Source organism: Osmerus mordax, chromosome 26 (assembly GCF_038355195.1).
Source record: "Osmerus mordax isolate fOsmMor3 chromosome 26, fOsmMor3.pri, whole genome shotgun sequence".
Classification (NCBI taxonomy): Eukaryota; Metazoa; Chordata; class Actinopteri; order Osmeriformes; family Osmeridae; genus Osmerus; species Osmerus mordax.
In genome coordinates, this window is record NC_090075.1 from 3,894,753 (window position 1) to 3,916,026 (window position 21,274).

At 42.6% G+C, this 21,274-nt stretch overlaps 1 protein-coding gene and 1 pseudogene across 1 annotated transcript; one reads left to right on the top strand and one right to left on the bottom strand.

Moving 5' to 3' along the window:
- Nucleotides 1-5,847: 5,847 nt before the first annotated feature.
- On the top strand, nt 5,848-16,910 carry jak3 (Janus kinase 3 (a protein tyrosine kinase, leukocyte)). Its single transcript, XM_067229635.1, has 23 exons — nt 5,848-6,046; nt 6,184-6,301; nt 6,478-6,595; nt 6,978-7,108; nt 7,231-7,543; nt 7,625-7,747; nt 7,984-8,141; nt 8,241-8,352; nt 8,471-8,651; nt 8,894-9,018; nt 9,279-9,410; nt 9,757-9,844; nt 10,145-10,269; nt 10,464-10,602; nt 10,782-10,933; nt 11,046-11,196; nt 11,490-11,620; nt 12,090-12,279; nt 14,526-14,650; nt 14,855-15,027; nt 15,835-15,952; nt 16,136-16,249; nt 16,440-16,910. The coding sequence occupies exons 1-23, from the start codon at nt 5,848-5,850 to the stop codon at nt 16,548-16,550; spliced, it is 3,327 nt and encodes a 1,108-aa protein (XP_067085736.1). The 3' UTR covers nt 16,551-16,910.
- Nucleotides 16,911-18,470: 1,560 nt separating this feature from the next.
- LOC136935789 (N-acetyllactosaminide beta-1,3-N-acetylglucosaminyltransferase 3 pseudogene) lies at nt 18,471-19,634 on the bottom strand (annotated as a pseudogene).
- Nucleotides 19,635-21,274: the final 1,640 nt, after the last annotated feature.

The window sequence follows — 21,274 nt, forward strand, 5'->3', positions numbered from 1 at the left end:
TTTCGACGAGTTGGCATCCACATACACGGTCGCATTTAAGCTTTATCTCAAGTGAGGCATCTATTTCTAGCCTCGCCCTTTATGTTTGTTTCTCTGGAAACGGAAGTTAAGATACAATCTCTTTTCTAGGGGGATAGGTCAAAAGAGACTGCACAGAGCGCATGAACATGAATAGACATAAATGTACAGTGAGATGGATGGACTATTGCAGTGGCGATTTTGAATAGCATAGCTAGGGGTGTTTTGAACTGGTTGTGTTTTAAGCATTTACTCGTTCTGCACCACCTGCTGAGAAAGTGAAAGTTCTTTTTTTTTAATCATTGTTAGCAGGTATGAGGAAAGACTGACCTGACAGGGATTGGTGTGTGTGTGTGGTGTGTGTGTTCCAGAGAGCAAAAGAAAATAATAGATTGAAAGAAGGCGCAGACACAATCTGATCCACCTTGAGCATCCTCGGTCTGTGGGGATTACTAGTGGCATTGAAAAGACTGGCATAGAGCCTGCCTCATCCCCTCTCCTCCTCCTCCTCCCTCCTGTCCACCTCTCTCTCCTCCATTCCCACGATAAGAGCAGAGCCTGTGACAAGATAGTGCTCGAGGCTGCACCAAAGACAACTCTTCAGGATCACAGGACACAGAGGTGTGTCCTATAAACCCGCCTGGCCAATCAGAGGCCAGAGGGCCTCCAACAGGTGGGTGTGGCCTCCTGCCAAGGTTCTGGCCCGGAACCTTCCGGAATATGCCGACGCACAGTTCCAAAGACAGGACAGTTAGTTTTCCTGCTGCTGTGAAGCGTCGAAAGAAGCAACACAATTCCTTTGTGGATTTGTGTTTTTTGTGTCCATTTTCCTTAAAGGGCTGAAAGAACCAATTTTTGTGTGCTATAATCAGTCCTAAATTACATGAAGTGCATGTGAGTGTTTGTCGAACAGAGAAAAAGAAATATCGATCACCTGCAGTGCTGCTGGAAGATTGCGGAACACATAGGAATAAATAGGTGCTGTGCAGTGACATCTCATGCCCACGCTACTGAGGCTAAAGCAGATAGCACTGTTACAGATGTTTTTAGGCTGTTTCTTTACAATATGGATTCTAATGGAAAGACTGTTAGGTCCTCGGAAATGCCAGATGCGGGAGAGAGGGTAAATTACATGTTCCTGAACACGAAAGGAGAGCGCACAGAGTGCAGTCAGGGAGAGTTCTGAGTTTGTTTGGTCGATAATAATTAAGGGTATTAAGAGCTTGGTAAACTCGAGTCTTTTGAGAACTTGTTGTGGATCTTGGTGAAGAGGTACCAACGAAGGAGAATTGAACAGCACTTCAAATCATCAGCACACGTGACCAGACGAGACATAGACTGAATGCTTCTGAATAGTTCAAAGACATGCATCGAGAAGACTCTTAGAGTTATTGTGGATGCTCGTTACTTTAATGGCCGTGAGATAAAAGGGGTGGTTGAAGGCTGAGTTTTTAATTGGTGCTGTTCATAAAAGGTCCGTGACTGGTCTCAGGACGTAGATGAATACCCTGCCAATGTACGGATTTATGAACAAGTGATGCCTTACATTTTTTTTTTAAACACAGTCAACTTGAACTGACTTGTCAATTTTTGGGACTACGCCAGTTACTGGGACTGAAACGTGTTACTTTGAGAAAGCCTAAACATGTCTGAGACGTTTAGGTACAGGATGTCTCCTCTGAAAACCAACAGGGAGTCAGGTGGCTGAGCGGTTAGGGTATCGGTCTAGTAATCAGAAGGTTGGTGGTTCAATTCCCGGCAGTGCAAAAATGACGTTGTGTCCTTGGGCAAGGCACTTCACCCTACTTGCCTCAGGGGAATGTCCCTGTACTTACTTTAAGTCGCTCTGGATAAGAGCGTCTGCTAAATGACTAAATGTAATGTAAATGTAATGTAAATGTAATGTAACTGTATGCTCCTATTCTCCAATCCCACCAACTCCCACCAAGTCAATCAAGCAATTCCAGTGTCTCTTACATAGATTTCGATTTGCGCGTAGCCAGCTCTTTAATCATGTATGTGTTGATCAGTTGTCCAGCACCACATCTTCAATGGAAATCTGTAGGATTACCTCATCAACAAATCATTAGCACCTTCATACTGTATATAGCAGCATTATGTAGCGAGGGAGAGAGGGAGGGGAATCTCGTCCCAAGCAACAGTGGTACACTGGAACAAAACATGCTCCAGTTGGAAAACGAATACATTAATTTACACTTTAACTAATCAATCTCTGTATTATTTGATTATGCTATCTTTAGTTGCAACTGATATGAAGATACCCTTGGGAAGAAATGAAAAAGGAGTGTGTGTGTGTACGTGTGTGTTCACACATTTGAGGATGTGTTATTGTGTTCCCCACCTCCCACAGCTATACCAACACCTGCAGAACAGAACCAGCCTCAGCTTCTCATGACAACCTGGGAAGGGGAGTGGATGTGCGATGCTCTAACCCCATCATTACTATGGTAACACATGTAAATGCCCCCTCGCCTTTTCTCTCTTTTGATGTCTCCTTTTGTGAAGGTAAACTCTTGGCTCAATGGGAAGCCAGTAGCGTTTTTTTTCACTTGTTAGGGCCATAAGTGCCAGGATTGCCCGTGTCATGATACCATTTCTCTTCATTTGAGACATTGATCGGAGTTGTGAACTACTTTAACGCAGTCTCTCTCTCTCCCTCTCTCTTTTTCTCTCTATCTCTTTCTTTGTCGTTCTTCTTTCTTCTCTCTCGGTCCATCTCTCTATCCAATCTCTTTTTGCTATCTTTATTCCTTCTCTATCTATCCCTCTAGGCAGATGGTTGTCTACAGAGCCAAGATGGGTAAATAGATCAATACACTGCCAGAAATACCTGTCAAAATGTCAGCTCTTCATTCATCTCCCGTTAACGTAAACATACTCATAGATTTTAAAGGAGAGAGAGGTTTCCGATTAAGTTGTTTTAATGTCCGCTAATTCATCAGGGGCTTGTTAAAGACAATATCCTGCAGCCCAGGTAGAAACCCTGGCAGCTGTTCCAAGAAAACAACAACGTAATACATTTTATTTTCTTTCAAGACACAAAATTACACACGCGTCATTCTGTGTTCAGACAGAATTCACTCAGCACACACCATTTCACCCAAGTGATAATGGTGTGTATGGTGGATGGTGGATTTGCAGACAGCCTGCTTAGGAGGGGATTGATGATGATAGACTCAATGTCAACACCAGAGATGGACTACATGTCTACACAGTTGGATTCTGGGTAATATAAACCCATAATATGGTCAATCTGAAGTTCAGAGATGGATACATTCAGATTTATGTCACTAGTGGAACTATCCTGCTGTGAGCCGCCATGTCTTCATCTCCTAATGGAGGTACTGACTCGCAGAATCAATACTGTGGCACAAGAGAAGTGGTCTATTGCGGGCGGGTGGCCACTGAGCATTGAGGGCTCACAAAGATCACTTATTTTAGTCCTCCATAGCAACTGTTTATGGCTTTCATTGGCTATTAAGAAAGTTGTTAGAAGTGCCTGTACTCTGCATGGCAACTATGATTTTTTTTTTCTGCTGAGATTTTCTTTTTTTTTATACCAATCTTGCTGTTGAAATGAATGTCTTAACATTCATACACCTTCACCGTGACTGTCTGAGCCCTTTACAGATCACTCACCGTGACTGTCTGAGCCCTTTACAGATCACTCACCGTGACTGTCTGAGCCCTTTACAGGTCACGTCCCTCCCCCCGTGTCTCCTGGTCCTATGAACCTTGAGTGTCAGTCATACACATCACTCGCTGTCCGCGGAACCTTCTGGAAAGTCAAAGTTAACACTGTTCCCCATTTTGAAGTTCAGTGCCTCAACTAGTCTCACTGTAGCCCTACCTCATCCCCCAGCTTGCCCCCCCACCTCTCCCCCTCCACCTTCACAGGCCCTTGCTCACCCCTCAACCCACGCTAACAGATCTACTTTGAAGTGAGGCGAAAGGCAATATGAAAAGGGAGAAAGGGTCCTTCGTGGCATGGGGCCGTTTTCAACGCGGTATTCCCTAGTCGCTCGCTGCCTCGGGCTGAAGCGCGGGCTGGCACGCAACGGTTCGTCTGGTCCTTTGAACGTGTCGGCGTGGAGGACAGAATAAGTGCTCCGTTCTGAGCTGTGCCACCGTGAATACGAATAAGCTCTTTGACTGTAAAATTGAAAGGCAAGTTAAATCAATCGTCCTCCCTTGGAATAGTTAGCGAATAAGTTCATGAGGTCAAAGTACCATCTCCTGACTGTAACTGCCCTGTATTGTTAGTGTTGTTGTCTTTTTCTTTTGTCAACCATGTGCAAAACACTCTCTCATGAGGATATGAACCCACCCCTGTTGTAGCATGTCACTGCTGACTAACCCTAACCCTTTACAAACTCTCCACTCAAAGGAAACCACAACTCAGAAGCTCTGTTGTTTCTGCTTCCTCACCAACTAAAAGAAGTGATGTTGGCCAACCCCCTGAATTCAGCCACAGTATTTATTTGTGTGAAAGAAAAGTTTCAAATCATTTGCACTGGCCCTGTGGAGGATAGTTGCTTAGTATCTGCCTTGTATTTATAAATGCTGGGTTTCATGGTGGGGGGGGGGGTACCAAGAGGTGTTGTGTACTTTTTTAACCTCATTTTAGTTCAACACGTTTGTAAGACATATCTTCAACTTTTACACATTGTGTATAATGATTGTCATTCTTGATGATCATTTCTTCTGTACTTAACAGCAGGGGAAATAAAAATGTCTAGATGCAAACATGGATTAGAAACAGTGACGTGTTTCCTTTTTGTGGGCTGTCTTAAACAGGAAACCTTCCCCCTCTATATGAGAGCTTCAAACAAACAAAACACACAACATTTCGACGTGATCAAAATAAGGACCTACAGGTAAACAAACAGCCACATTCTAGACAACTCACCTTTTTAATTGATATCTTTTCACTTTAAATTTGTTGAGTTGAGTAAAACACATTGGTTTTTGATGTAGATTTTGAGTGAAATGGTCTACGTGTTGATCATCAGGTGATAACAGTTACAGTAAAGAAGAATTCATGTCATGTCTTAAGTGTAATTTTCTAAAACACCGTACTAGTTAAACTTCTTCTTTCTTTGACTTTGCTGTTGATTTGTTAGCGTTTTTTGAGTAGTGTTTGTAGTCTTTGTGTCTGTGAGACTTAACACCGGATGTATAAGAGTATTAGTCAGAGTGTGACTACAGGAACCGTAGCCATATTTACTTAACGGAGAACCCCTAAACCGTAGAAAGATTAGACACAGTGTAGCAAATTAAGTTTGCTATTGTTTCAGTCACATTCTCAACCCAAATATTTAGTTTCTTTCACCAAGTCTTTAGTACATCATAGTAGGCTACATCATGTGACAAAAACAGTCCCTGACGAAGAAAAAAAAAAATTCTACCATACTTCAAACCAACTTTATTTAGTGACTACATCTTAATACATGTTCATTTAGATACAACATAGCAGGCACGGTAGAATAGTTTTCTACAGTAATAACACTTTCAGAAAATTAGGAAAGAAGACAAAACGTTGTGTGCTGCATTTAATTCGGTCCTGCTACAAAATAATCCAAATGCCTTGTCCAAAATGTTGTTTGCCCCCCCTCCACCGCCCCCCCCCCTCCTCCACCCCCCCCCCCTCCACCCCCCCACCCCCTCCACCCCCCCCCCCCTCCTCCACCCCCCCCCCCCCTCCTCCACCACCCCCCCTCCTCCACCCCCCCCCCTCCACCCCCCCCTCCTCCACCCCCCCCCCCCCTCCACCCCCCCTCCCCCTCCAAAGGTGTCGTTTTAGTAGTTATGGATGCCACGGAGGAGGAGACTGCACCACTGGTAGACAGAGACAGGGAAGGCAGCCAGAGATCAAGCTCAAGCCTTGGCCCAGGATTACAAGTCCATCTCTACTTTCTCCCTGCCACAAAAGAAGGACAAACCATTCACATATCCTCGGGCCAAGAGTCTGCAGAAGGTGTCTGCATCCAGGCAGCAAAACGATGTGGTGAGAGTTTGGTATTTGGACTTCTTTCTGTATTAAAAACAAATTGCATTAGTACACACTGATGTGGTATACACAGTGTTTTTCATTTTTTTATGTTATCACTCTCATCAATGTCAATGTGAAATGTGTCTCATCAGGAATCCTGCCTGTGTACCAAAGCCTGTTTGCTTTGGCGTCTTCTGATCTTTCTTTCTGGTATCCTCCAACGCATGTTTTCAACACAGAGGAAAAGACTTTGGTTCAGTATCGAGTAAGGTAGGTAACAAGTTTGGCAAATACTTTCCACTGTTTTGTGAAACGGTGTCATGGAGATTAATGAAGAAAAAAAATTGATTTTTGAAATGTGTTGGCACCTAACAAAAGGGATTGTTTTGCAATCTCACCCAGTTATGTTTTTACTTGAGTGGAGTTATTTCCTTGTTCTTCTCAAGGTTTTTCTTTGCTAACTGGTTTGGCCAGGGGATAAAAACATCTCATCGCTTCAGTCTAATGAGAGGCAGGATCAGTCCAGTACTTGACTACTGTGTCATTGATTATCTCTTTGCCCAGGTAGGCCTACAGTTTAACTCGTAGTGGTTACTTTCATATTCAGCTTGTGTGCGAGTGATAAAATGATATACGGGGTGAAATTCTACGACATAACATAACTCCTGGGTAGCTTACTGTGATGAGGCGTCATTCTTGTAATGTGCCTTGTGTGCACTATACCATGGGTTCAAATCCTGCTTCTATATTCCGTCCTGCAATGTCGTGCAGAGTGTTCAGTCCCAACCCCTGTATGTACCTTTGGATAAAGTCTGATTTTAATGGAAAAACATTTAATATGAATGCTTGGTTGCTCTAGAATCTTCAAAGGAAGACAGAACCAACCAAAGGTATTTGTTGCTGCCTTTTAAACTGTTTATCCTCCTCCATTTTTGTTTACATGCAGTCTCGTAGTGACTTTGTGAAAGGTCATGCAGGGGTCACGCCTGACGAATGTATTGGCCTGGCAGTGCTGGACCTGTGGAGACTGTCCAAGGAACACCACCTGAGCATAAGAGAGATCTGCAGAACTGTCAGGTAACCTCCAAAAGACATTGCAAACAACAAGATCATTCAAGCAGATGTTTAAAACAGACCATTTCATCAGAAAATCTCATACAACGGCTGTTCTTATTGCCCCGACGCTAAATCCTTTTCAGTTACAAGTCATGTCTCCCCGAGACACATCGGACCAACATCCAGAAGCGAAACCGCCTGTATCGCTACTGGACCCGCAGCACTCTGAAGCGCTTCCTGAATAGGCTGGGAGGTTGTTCCGTGGATGCGTCCAGCCTGAAGCTGAAGTACCTGATAGAGTTGGCTGGGCTGGAGCCCTCTTTGTGGACGGAGACCTTCATAGTGACCGGCAGCACCACCCAGATGCAGAGCCAAGGCTCCACCTTCAGCCTCCTGCTGGTCTCTGGAGAGGGCGGCATTCAGACCAGCGACGGTCACACTACCGCTGGCGTTCCGGTACGAATCGATCGTCACTGGTTAGGAAGGCACTTTTTGTGTTTCCATCAATATAACATGTGTTGACACTCCTTTGCTTAGGAATGGAAGACTTTTTGTGACTTCCAAGAAATTATTGACATCAGCATTACAAGAGATTTCCATGAGCAGACATCCAGAGACAGCAGAGTGGTAACAGTCACCAGGGAAGATGACAGATGCTTGGTTTGTTGACAATATTATTTCAAGATTGAATTCATAATTTGTAATGACGTACTTAATGTTTAATCCGTTGTCATTGAAATATTCAGTCTATGTTTTCTGGCTTGAATGGATGACCCCCAAATGGGCCACATTTGTCCATGTAAATGTAATTGAGCAATCTGACTTTGATCGGTTTCTTTTTATTTGTTTATTCATTTATTATTGGGTATTAAATAACTTCTTTTTTTTTCCTTTAGGAAACCAAGTTTCAATCTCTCAGAGAAGCCCTGTCGTTTGTGTCACTGGTTGATGGGTACTTCCGGCTGACCACAGATTCCAGCCACTACTTCTGTCAAGATGTTGCCCCGCCCACTCATCTTGATGATTTTGAAAACCACTGCCATGGGCCAATCACGTGAGCCATTTAAAACATCAAGGAAACCCAAATATAAAACCCAAATATAATATATTTTTAGGGGAAACGTATGTGTTTAATACGTGTCGATTTAACCAGGTCAGAGTTTGCTGTAAACAAGCTAAAAAGAGCAGGAGCAAGACCAGGCACGTTCCTCCTCCGACACAGCCCTCAAGACCACGACAAGTACTTCCTCTCCGTCTGTGTACAGGTAACCATTATACCCTTTTTGATGAATCATCAATTTATCTGGAGGACGAACCACTTTTCAGCGAGTCAAGTGACCGACCGCTGTGGTCCCAAACCCCAAACCATGGATGTGTGTGCAGGACCCTCTTGGAGTGGACTACAAGGACTGCCTCATCACCAAGAAGGAGCACTTCAGTCTGCCAGGTGTCCAAAAGTCCTTCCACAGTCTGAGAGAGCTCACAGGCTTCTATCAACGCAACAAGCTGCTTCTGGGGGAAGTCCCTGTCAAGCTAGGAAGCTGCTGTCCGCCTAAGTCTAAAGGTACAGCACGGCAAGAAAAAAATGGTTGCAAAGAATTGTCATCGATTCATTTGCATTCCCAATCCAACATAACTAATTTAAGTATTTGGATAATATTCTGCTAATGTGGTGCGTCTAAGCTCATACAGGATTTTTTTCTGTTTCTTAACAACTACAAAACATGCTGTTGGGGCCTATACCTGTTCATAATACTGAAGAAACATTCCGAATAAATCGTTTTTTAATGTGTGTTTTGAGTACAGAGCTTACCAACCTGATCATCATGCGAAGTGGTAGCTCAATGGACTCCCATGGGTCACCTGCCCCACAGAGGAACAAGCCCAGTCACATCCAGTTTCAGATGATCAAATACACGGACTTGGCTCTGGTAACTCCTGCAAGTTGCTTTTAATACAGAGGATTGATTATTCACTTTGTTGTGGCTATTTAGTATTTTCTTTGGTTGCACGCTGTGTTTGGAAACCAGATGGGATTCAAACGAATGTTCTGAGAGGCACGCAGTGATCTCTGTGGTTCCAATGTCGCATCTCTCTCTTTGTACTGCATGCTTCCTTTAATCATATCCTGAGTGGAATTAATACCCGCTAGGTTTCTCGGAAGTAGTCAATATCTCACAATATTCCTCAGGTGGAGAGTCTTGGCCAGGGGTCCTTTACCCGGATCTTCAGAGGCACCAAGACAGACTTCTGTAATGGGGTGAAACATGTGGCTGATGTTCTGCTGAAAGAGCTGGATGTCAGTTATAAAAACTGTTGGGAGGTAGGTCCTTAGTATGAGAGAAATGTTTGACAAGTTTGGTGTAGGAAGGTGTATGTATATCTCCATCAGGCTCCCCGTAAGATCAGCTTGTTAGTTCTTGAAACATGGCTAGTGTGTATTTCTCGTTTTGTAAAGACCCAAGCACTCACACAAACAAATTACTTGGCCAGATGTGCCCATTCTTCTATAGTTGATTGAAAAGTTCTGTGCTCAGTCTTTGATTGAATTTATTTTATTTTTCTCACTTGTTTCGTCTATAGACCACATACTCCTGATCGAAAAAAAGCTGTTCCTGAATGAATTGATTAGGTGTAAATGTACTGATTCCTTTATTTTCTCCTCAAAGTCCTTCTTTGAAGCTGCCAGCGTGATGAGCCAGATTTCCCACAAGCACTTTCTCCTGGTCTATGGAATTAGTGTTCATTCATCCAAAAGTAAGTGGTTCCTCCTTGACGTGACAATGACCATTCTCCTAAACAATGTAACCGGATTTACAGGGAGGCAAGGGTGAGACATGTGTACATAGGGTCAGGTCTTTCCTTTTTCTGTGGTTAGTGAACCTCCCTGTACCCAGGGTGTTTGTGTACTGTAAACACACGTTTGGCTAGGGCAACTCACATGAAACTGCACCATAAACACTTTTATTAAACCGTTTTTTTCTAGTAAATATTTTAAGTAAATATAATGTGATAAAATAAAGTAAATATTTGTATTCTCGTTGTGTCATCTTATAGATATCATGGTGCAGGAGTTTGTCAAGTATGGACCACTTGACCTTTATTTGAAACGGGAAAAATCAGTGTCGGTCAGCTGGAAACTTGACATAGTTAAACAACTAGCCTCTGCACTTAACTTTATGGTAAGATTTTACCTTTAAACTTAGTATGATCATAGCTAATATATGATCATAGCTAATACAATATCTAGTCATGCCATTTTATATCAACCATAATATTGTGTAAGTGGTCAATAGATGTCCACCGTGTCATCGGCAGTTAGTTATCTCTTGCTCAGTGATCTGAATAAAAACTTTTTACATTTGTGACCACATAGGAGGAGAAAAACATTGTTCATGGAAACATCTGTGCCAAAAATCTGCTCCTGGCCAGAGAGGGGGATGCATCACAAGGCAGTTCCCCATTCATCAAGCTCAGTGACCCAGGGATCAACGTAGCAATGCTGGGCAGACATGGTAACACCCACACCGTCATTTATACAATCCCTTTTGTTGTTTAGATGAATTAGATATGTCAGATAAGTTAGTCTCTGCTCCACCCAGATACTGCTGCTTTCAGTGAACATAAAGTGTGTGCTTTGCATGTGTGTTGCGTCTGTGTTTCATGTGTGTGTTCCCTGTGCGTGTGTGTATAGTGATCCTGGACAGGATCCCGTGGCTAGCCCCTGAGCTGGTGGAGACACCAGAGAGACCAGAGCTGGAGTGTGATAAGTGGAGCTTTGGCACCACACTGTGGGAGATATTCAACTGCGGAGAGACTCCACTACAGGGATGGGACCTTGAAATGGCAGGCGCTCTTTTTCCTCTTCCTTGCTCCGATGACACTAAACTGTAAAGAAAAACCACCAAAATGACTGACTAAACCAAGACTTTGTAAAACTCTTCATTTCCTCTTTCAGAAGCTGCAGTTTTACAAGAAATACCAGCAGCTGCCTCCCTCCCAGTGGACTGAGCTGGCTGACCTGGTCAGCCAGTGCATGACCTACCAGCCCGAGTTCCGTCCTTCTTGCAGAAGCATCATACGCCAGCTCAACAGTCTAATAACGTCAGGTATCACCCACTTACAAAGATGAGCTTTTTCTGACTCAATTGTTTACACAAAATATACAGCGTTCGTCTGGAGAGATGTAACATAACGTAATACAAAACAATATCTTCATCTCATCCAGTGTGTTCGATTTTAATTTGAGTTGATTATTTTAAAGGACATTTAATTTGAGTTGATTATTTTGAAGGACATTATATTTGACGCTGTTTATTTGACAAGAACTGCTAAAAAATGGTGGCATCCGCAACTCTTGGGTGCATACCTCTATATTCTTGTCTCTCTGTCTTGGTTCCAGACTATGTGATTCTACATGCAGCTGAGACTTTCCCACAGAGAGACGGCTTCTGGAAAGACTTGAACTCAAACCAGTTGGATCAGTCCGTATATGAGGAAAGACATCTTCGTTACATACGTCAACTAGGGAAGGTAGGCATTGACAGTTGCTGCCTCTCAAACGTCTAAATGTGGAGGGCTTTAACCCTTGTGTTATCTTCGGGTCATTCTGACCTATCAGTCATTGTGACCCACCGTCGTATTGCGACAACTTTACCGCATACAAAAACAAAGTGAAGCATTTTCTTTTAACCGTTGGGCTGTCTCAGACCCCCCACATTGCGAAGGTTAAAAGAAAATTATTTTTATTTGTTTTTGTATTGGGTAAAAACAACGATGGTTCGTTATGAACCTTTGGGTCATGTGACCCGAAGGCAACACAAGGGTTAAAGGAATCCCTTTCGACGATGGACACCAGGTTTTATTTTACTAGATAGGTCAATTGAGCACCATTTCTCATTTAAAGTGACAAACTGGAGCAGGTCACACAGCATACCTGCAATTTTTATTCCTCAAAACGTAAAAAAAATACTACATCTACATCCTGCTGTATGGTTTTCAGGGAAACTTTGGCAGCGTTGAGCTGTGTCGCTATGACCCTCTGGGAGACAACACAGGCGAACTGGTTGCTGTGAAAAAGCTGCAACCCAACAAGCAGTCTAACATGGAAGACTTCCAGAAAGAGATTAACACCATTCGCTCCCTTCACTGTGAATACATCGTAAAGTACATGGGGGTGTGCTACAGCATGGGTACGCACACACACACACACACACACACACACAGTTACGCCCCGACTTTAGTGGCCCTATGGGGCGAACAAACATTCTGCCACTGACCCAAAACAACTACTAAGAACATCTTTAAAAGTACCAAATCCATGGGATTTATTAATACAACATCATTTCACAACTATAAGACAAACATAGCAGAGCAACAAACTCCCAGGCTAAGAGGCAGCAAGACCAGCAGTCCCCAAGCTAGAAGCCTCTCCTGCAGCAGGAAACTGGAGTCTTTATCTGCTGCTTGATCACCTGGCCAGGTGCATCTCATCTGGTAATCATGGGGAACACAACCTGGGCGGAACTACAGAAAAAGGGATGTGACAAAGAACACAACACATGTGGCCGTAACACCCCCACCCTTAAAACAATGAATAAACAGTGAGTCACATACGACAATACTAACAAGTTCACTGACCAATGTTTAATCATTGTACTCTGAAACAAAAATAGGGACTGCTTCTTACAAAAAGGTGTTAACTTAAAGTCAGAGGGGAATCAAAAAGCTTGCCGTTATGACAAATAAAGGGTAACAAGGTCAAAGTTCATTCAAAAAGGGCCAATGCAGCTGCTACTAGGTTCAAGGATAGCAGCCAAACAAATACGTAGCCATACAAAGTGGGTCCCACTCCCACAAGACACAAAATGGCTACTACCATGAGGTGAACAAACAAAGTTACTGCATTTACCCACAACCATACACAGCACCACAGGCGACCAACACAAAGTGGAGTGCAACAGACACAAACCAACAAGGGTCACAACAAGTAGACCACCTACAAAGTTGCTGTTATCCCAACAACAACAACACACAAGACCCAAGTGAAGTGAACTGCCACTACCACAACACAAAATGGACACCACGTGGTCTTCGTGATGGATGCAAGAAACCAGCAACACAGTGACCTATATATGTAGTGGGTGTGGCCTTCCAATCCAAGATCCACTGATCTCTGGAGCGACTACATCCCACAAACAAAAAGGTCACAACACAACTAATTAGCTGCAATTCAAACACGTAAGAGCATCAACACACAAGTGGCCCAACCAAACTTGGACTGCAACAACCACAACCCACAAATGGGTCACAGTAGTCATCACTACACACAAAATGTTGCCAACTTACACCTAAGCTGCAACCAAACAGTGACCCAACAAATGTGAAGTGCAGTATCCACAACTCAAAGGTCACGCACAACAAGTTACTGCTCAATACCATATCAAAAATTACAGCTGCACAAGACAAAATGACCATATAAAAATAGAAAGCCACTCAAAGATAGACCCGTTGCTGTGAATAGTTCAAATGACTGGACTGAACCTGTAGAGAAGCACCCCAACCTGTCTACCAAGATGGCTAATGTTCCTAGCTAGTCTTCAGTGGCGCCCCAGGAGGCTCCTTTAAACGTTAAGCTCTGTAAGCAGGTAGCAGACCCAATACAAAGCCTAATGCCACACCCAGAAAACATACCCACGTCCAGGTATACCACCAAAAATAAAAAAGGCAAAATAACAAAGTGGCAAGACGCTATTGTCTGCCCGACGGCTATCCAAGTAGGATGCTCTCAAAACTCCAGGTCACTGAGGTGACTACCAGTCAAAAGCACTAAAGAAGCAAAAAATTATCTAACAAAAGACCACTACGCAACACAAAGGCCATTAGCTACTCACAAAACCTTACAAACATCTACCTCATGGATGTTCAATCCCGGACGAGCCCCCAATTGTTACGCCCCAACTTTAGTGGCTCTATGGGCAGAACAAACATTCCGCCACTGACCCAAAACAACTACTAAGAACACCTTTAAAAGTACCAAATCCATGGGATTTATTAATACAACATCATTTCACAACTATTAGACAAACATAGCAGAGCAACAAACTCCCAGGCTAAGAGGCAGCAAGACCAGCAGTCCCCAAGCTAGAAGCCTCTCCTGCAGCAGGAAACTGGAGTCTTTATCTGCTGCTTGATCACCTGGCCAGGTGCATCTCATCTGGCAATCATGGGGAACACAACCTGGGCGGAGCAAGGGAGGTGACAAACAAAGAACGCAACACATGTGGCCGTAACACACACACACACACACAGAGAGAAGCATAGTTTTGGACATGTACTGTGTATGCTTGCTCATGTATATGTTGTACAGGTAATTCCAGTTGAACAACAACAAACTAAGAGTACTTTACTGTCATTTTTTGACTAAAACTCCATCTAGGTCGCCTCAGCATGAGCTTGGTAATGGAGTTCCTGCCAAACGGTAGTCTGATTGGCTACCTGGACAAGAACCGGCAAAATATTAACACCTGCCGGATGTTGCTTTTTGCATCTCAGATTTGTAAAGTATGAAGCAAATTCTTAATCATTGTGTCCTCAAAAATATATTAACCATGGCAATCTTCACCCACTAACCCTAAGTTATTACATTTCAACAGAGTAGCAATTTTGTCTGATAGTGTGTAGTTGTTGCGTTATGAAGACTGTATGTTGTATGCACTGACACATATAGAAATGTGATTGCTAGTGTGTTGTTGTGTGTGCATGAAGGGACTGGAGTATTTGCAGACCATGCGTTACGTCCATCGGGACCTGGCAGCCCGGAACATTCTCGTAGCTACTGAGACGCTTGTCAAAATAGCTGATTTTGGACTGACCAAGATCATTCCCTTTGACAAAGAGTACTATCGCGTGAAACACCCAGGAGAAAGTCCCATTTTCTGGTGAATATCATGCAATCGACAGTACAGCAGTACCAATGCTGAATAATACCTCCAAACATTGAACTTCTGCTTTCTGTAGAAATATAATAACTGTTGTGTAACACATATTAAGCCTCGTGGCAGGCTAAATAGACTGAGCATAACGTCTGCCAAAATGATTCATAGTGTAGGACAATCTGTCTGATGTACTACAAATCTGTGTACCAAGGGAGTCAGATGGCTGAGCGGTGAGGGAGTCGGGCTAGTAATCTGAAGGTTGCTAGTTCGATTCCCGGCTATGCCAACCAAATGACGTTGTGTCCTTGGGCAAGGCACTTCACCCTACTTGCCTCGGGGAGAATGTCCCTGTACTTACTGTAAGTCGCTCTGGATAAGAGCGTCTGCTAAATGACTAAATGTAAATGTAGGACAATCTGTAACCGGGAAACCAGGCCTAACATTTTTAAGGATTGCATAACTAGTCCACCTTCAGTGATTTAATGTCAGGTCATTTACATTTAGTCATTTAGCAGATGCTCTTATCCAGAGCGACTTACAATAAAACAGGGACATTCCCCCTGAGGCAAGTAGGGTTAAGTGCCTTGCCCAAGGACACAACTTCATTTTGCACGGTAAGGAATCGAACCGGCAACCTTCTGATTAGTAGCCCGATTCCCTAACCGCTCAGCCATCTGACACCCACAATTTACAAAGCAGCAATGTTCCGTTTACAACAATCCACAGTAGAGTTTACTGCCATCTTGATTTTAAATGCAGTGCAGTGATGTCTTTTAAAAAGTGCTAAGTGCTAGTTATCACCTTTTGCAGGTATGCACCAGAGTCAATCGTTGAGTCAAAGTTCTCCCACATGTCAGATGTTTGGAGTTTTGGAGTGGTTCTTCACGAGCTCTTCTCCTACTGTGAACACCTTCAAAACCCAAAGAAAGTGAGTCATTGAAGTGATGTGACACCGAAGATACCAGCTGTCATAAGATAACCCCTGCTAGAAATCGATAGAATCTCAAATCAATATCATACCTCCTATAGACATCATAGTACATGTCTTTCAAGTCCGTTGCGTTCAGTTCAGCAGTGACATTTTGTTTTTCTTCTTTTCACGCTTGCCTAGCTTTACCTGCAGCGTATAGGAAACGACATGCAGAGCCCTTCTGTCTCAGTACATGTGGTCAATATCCTCAAGGACAACTGGAGGTTACCAGCCCCATCTCACTGCCCTCCGAGGGTAAGAACCCCAGACAATCAACCCTTTCTCATCCAAAACAGAGAAATTATTACAACTAACGTATACCGTAAAAATGCTTTTTTATTTATTTCCTTAATCAGTTTATATGACAGATGAAGAATACATTCAAAGTTATTTGTGTATCCTTAGCTAACAATGTACTACTATGATTTACATTGTGTTACTGCAGGTTTACAGTTTAATGATGCGATGCTGGGCCTACCAATCAGAGGAGAGATCTTCTTTCGCTACCCTGTCAGAAGAGATTGAGAACATAACTCAGGAGGAAAGAAAAGGGTGAAAAAATTGTGAAAAGAATCCTTGCATTGATCTGCATGGCATTGAATATTGATGACAACACAGGCTTAGACCACATCATAGGAACCAAAGCAATTATTACAAATGTTATACAACCACTGTAATCACATCCTCAATATCAGATCAATATTCATCATAGCTTCTATATGTATACCAGACATGTTCTTCTTGTTTGACGGTTGACATGTAATTTAATTTTTGCAAAGCTTGAGGAACAAATCAAGCAAACTGACATAAATGCAGGAATATGGAAAGTGAGTTTTGGACGGATCTTCTAAATGCACTCTGGTTATGGAATAGAGCTATTTGGTTGCGCTTTGAATAAAAAGGTATGAGCAATTAACCAAGATTGATTTTTTCTGACTACTCAAATAGCTTTAAAATCAGATAATAGAAGAACATTTGACACACTGATGTGGAGACATCATCCCTACTTTGACTACATGCAACAGGGATTCCTGGTTACCCCGAGGAGTTATCCAACATAACATTTAATATTTCTTTGTCAGTGTACAGTCATTACCATAAGACCCCTTAGTGGTCACTCATTCTTTCACACTACAAAAACAATCTTAAAAATAATATATAAAAATGTATTAGTCTTGTAGAGGGCACTTCACAAAATATCTGCTCTAATTTCTACATACAAAAAAGAAAACACACAAAAACCAACTCCGAAGTCATTTAGGTTTTTAACCCTTGTGTTATCTTCGGATCATTCTGACCCATCAGTCATTGTGACCCACCGTCGTATTGCAACAACTTTACCGCATACAAAAACAAAGTGAAGCATTTTCTTTTAACCGTTGGGCTGTCTCAGACCCCCCACATTGCAAAGGTTAAAAGAAAATTATTTTTATTTGTTTTTGTATTGGATGAAATTGGGTTAACACAACGATGGTTCGTTATGAACTTTTGGGTCATGTGACCCGAAGGCAGCACAAGGGTTACACATCTTTATACATCTTTACACCCCGTTAAATGCAATGAGCTACTCTTTTTGTCTTTGTCTTAATCGGTTGCATATTTTCATACAAAAGGAGCTTTACACACTTATAAGAGCTGAAGATTTGGCGACACATACATTTTATGTTGTCTTGATTTTGGGTGTTTACAATGGTCATTTACATTTGAAAGGATTGTAAGTCTTCAAGTAAATCGTAGCAAACCGTAGTCAACTTTGATCAAATAAAACTTTCCCAACAACAAAATTGTGGCTAGTGAAATTGCTGAGTGGCTAGTAACTTTGGAAAACCACTAGCCACAGTGGATGGTGAGCAACATTTTTTATGTCAGGCCCTGGTGACACCCTTACTGTGTCCATAAGCACAACACAATAACACACCTTAATTCAGTTGGACATGATGTCCTTGAATGAGTGAAAGTAGTTATAAAAGCACGGTTGTTTAGAATTCTCACATCACACTTTTACTACATTTGTATGTCACCAATAGAGATCAGAATTGTACAATTACTTTACAAAAACTCTCGTTACTTTACAAAAGTATCTCTTTTGGCCAAATGTGAAGGATTTAACTATTATAGATCCTCATGTATGGAAGCCCTGTCCTGGCACAGGTGTAGAAGTTTGCCAGATGTCAGTTGACCACTATATGCAAATTATATTATATTCTAGCTTGGGGACTGCTGGTCTTGCTGCCTCTTAGCCTGGGAGTTTGTTGCTCTGCTATGTTTGTCTAATAGTTGTAAAATGATGTTGTATTATTAAATCCCATGGATTTGGTACTTTTAAAGGTGTTCTTAGTAGTTGTTTTGGTTCAGTGGCGGAAAGGTTGTTCGCCCCATAGGGCCACTACAGTTGGGGCGTAACAATATTGTTGACAAAACATATGGTAAGTTTCATCATTCATCACTAAGAGAGACGCCTGGGAAATCAACACGTCTAAAGTGTCAAAGTCTTTCCGACACATTTCAGGTTAGGGTCACGTACTGCATGCCACATGATGTAAATCTGATGTACTACAAATCTGTGTACCAAAATCATTTCCTTGTAAAAACAAGGGTCATGGGCATCAAGCCTTTTAGAAGGGATGTGCAGTCCGAAACAGTGAACACCGATGTGGGACTTGACGCCAAGACCAGCCTTTTGCAGGCACATCCCCAGGTAAGCATCATCAATAGGCAATATGGTTATTGACTGAGACATTTTGTATATGACCATAGCTGTGTAGCCTGACAGGAGAATTCCCCCTCCTCCACAATAGGGGGGGTATGTTTCTGACTCTTGTACCTGAACTGGCACATAGTACTTGCTCCCTCGGTCTCTGACGGGTCCAAGATAATCGATGAGATGACCTGCAAACAGATGCTTGCTTCCATCATTGTCCTTGAGGCTTTGAAAGTATTCCACCATGTTATCTGTGTTGGCGAAGATGTCATCGTCACCGTTCAGCAGGAAGCGAGCATTTGGGCAGTTCCTCTCCATCCACTCGAGAAACAGAATTTGCTTCACTGTTAGATTGAAGAAGGTGTCACTGAAGTCCCATTGCAAGATGTCATGATGTTCTTTGTTTTCCAACTCCAGTAAGTTGTTCAGCTTTGACTTCTCAAATCCTGAGCTTGTGGTTCCTGAGATGAAGAGTCGACGCACCCACACACCATTCTGGATTCTCTCCTCTTCCCAGGTTTTACGTAGAACCTCCCTGCGGTCATAGTTCCAAGGCGAGCTCTTAATAACCAGCAGAAGGAAGACATCAGCAGAGTTCTGTGGACCTCCACATTTATCAGGTACGTCAAGCAGCATGGGGAAATGGCGGCAGTGACGATAATACAGGAAGTCTTGGATGTGGCCGGGAAGTGAAGAAAAGCCTGTCACGTTGGATGCAGATTCATTACGCTGACAAGGTGACGATGTGATGGCGTCTGACTGCACCCGGACTGGTTTCTTAGTTATTTGGTCACTCATTGATTCCTTTGTGTTTATCGCCATGTTATGTGATGACTCATCTGCAGGGTTGGCCTTTTTACTAAAGATAAGCACCAAGTTCAGTACAATTCCAAGTAAAAGCAAACCCACTAATTTGAGGTTAAGAGATGGCATTTTCATCCCTTTGTTTCCCTGAAATAAGAAAAAAGATTTTTATCAGTTGAAACATCGAGGTGAGGCTGTGAGACGTGATTATAAAATAATTCCCTCTGGACACTGATGGCATTTTTTTTATATAGTTACTAAGAGTGTATTTTTAATAGACTGAGGTTGTGTTTAAACAAATGGATGTTGCAGTTGGTCTTAAGGTGTTTATGGTTTATGATGCCTGATTGAGAAGCTAGGGGCACGGAGGTTGGGGGATGTTTGAGTTCTGTGGTTTAAAGGGAGAAGGGTAGATGGATCAGTTGATCTAGCAGCTCTGACCTTTTGGCCAAGGAGATTGTGTCCTGTGTCATGTTTGTGTTTCATTAAGGGTATCTTTACTATCCTCATTTAGAGAAAGAGCCGTGACATCAAAAGACTTTGGTATCTTGACCTGGGGGGTTATATTGTCTTAACTGTCACTGACCAGTGTTAGCCAATCACAGAGACCACTGCATTGATGAATTTATCATTTATTAGGACATCTGTTTTAAGTGTATAAAAGCACAAGCTTTATGATTGTTCTTCATCACTCTTGCGAACGAACTGTGGTTAGCACGTCCTTCGTAATGACTGATCAGCGAAGCTTTGTTTAATATTACGTAATTGTATAATCTAAATAAATTGTATTAAAACCACATCTCTTGACTACTCAGATCTACACAGTGCCACTTGAATTTCCACCATTACATCTTGGTGGCCAGCACGGGCATCCTCGTTTTGCTCAGCGTTCAACGGACACTCCCTTAGAAAAGGTGATCTGATCAATCCGGCGTAAGCCGCTCATACCTCCGTCCAAATTGTCGGAGAAGGTGGGGCCGATTTGGGGGGGGCCTGGCTTGTTGCGCTTTTGCTGACGCGGGATCCTCAAACAACCGGTGAGATATTCTTTTTGGTCACTGTGTGATATTGAATTGTCTAAATGTGTTTTTTAGACTATTGTCAATAATTCGGTTAAAGCCCTCCACATTTAGACGTTTGAGAGGCAGCAACTGTCAATGCCTACCTTCCCTAGTTGACGTATGTAACGAAGATGTCTTTCCTCATATACGGACTGATCCAACTGGTTTGAGTTCAAGTCTTTCCAGAAGCCGTCTCTCTGTGGGAAAGTCTCAGCTGCATGTAGAATCACATAGTCTGGAACCAAGACAGAGAGACGAGAATATAGAGGTATGCACCCAAGAGTTGCGGATGCCATCATTTTTGAGCAGTTCTTGTCAAATAAACAGCGTCAAGTTAAAAGAAAATGCTTCACTTTGTTTGAAAATGCTTCACTTTGTTTTTGTATGAGGTAAATTTGTCGCAATACGAAGGTGGGTCACAATGACTGATGGGTCAGAATGACCCGAAGATAACACAAGGGTTAAGTAAGTGATTGGGCAGAGGTAAAACTGTGTCCTGTACGTGTAAAGTCGTACTAATTAATAAGGTAAGGTTGTTGAACCTATCTTTTACGTGAAAGTCGTAAAAAACATCTGCAGAAGTGTGTCGACGGACACACATAGAGGTAGTGTTGTTGACGAACACACAGAGGGAGATAAATTCACATGTGATATCGTGTTGTGTCTTTTTGAGACCCTAAAAGGATTAGAATATGTTGGGTTAGTGATAGTTTG

Excerpts from the sequence above, each read along its gene's own strand:
- jak3 (XM_067229635.1), top strand. The coding sequence starts at position 5,848 with ATGGATGCCACGGAGGAGGAGACTGCACCACTGGTAGACAGAGACAGG. Across the intron at positions 11,197-11,489 it reads CAACAGTCTAATAACGTCAG|ACTATGTGATTCTACATGCA; the intron begins GTATCACCCACT and ends TCTTGGTTCCAG. Across the intron at positions 12,280-14,525 it reads GGGGGTGTGCTACAGCATGG|GTCGCCTCAGCATGAGCTTG; the intron begins GTACGCACACAC and ends AACTCCATCTAG.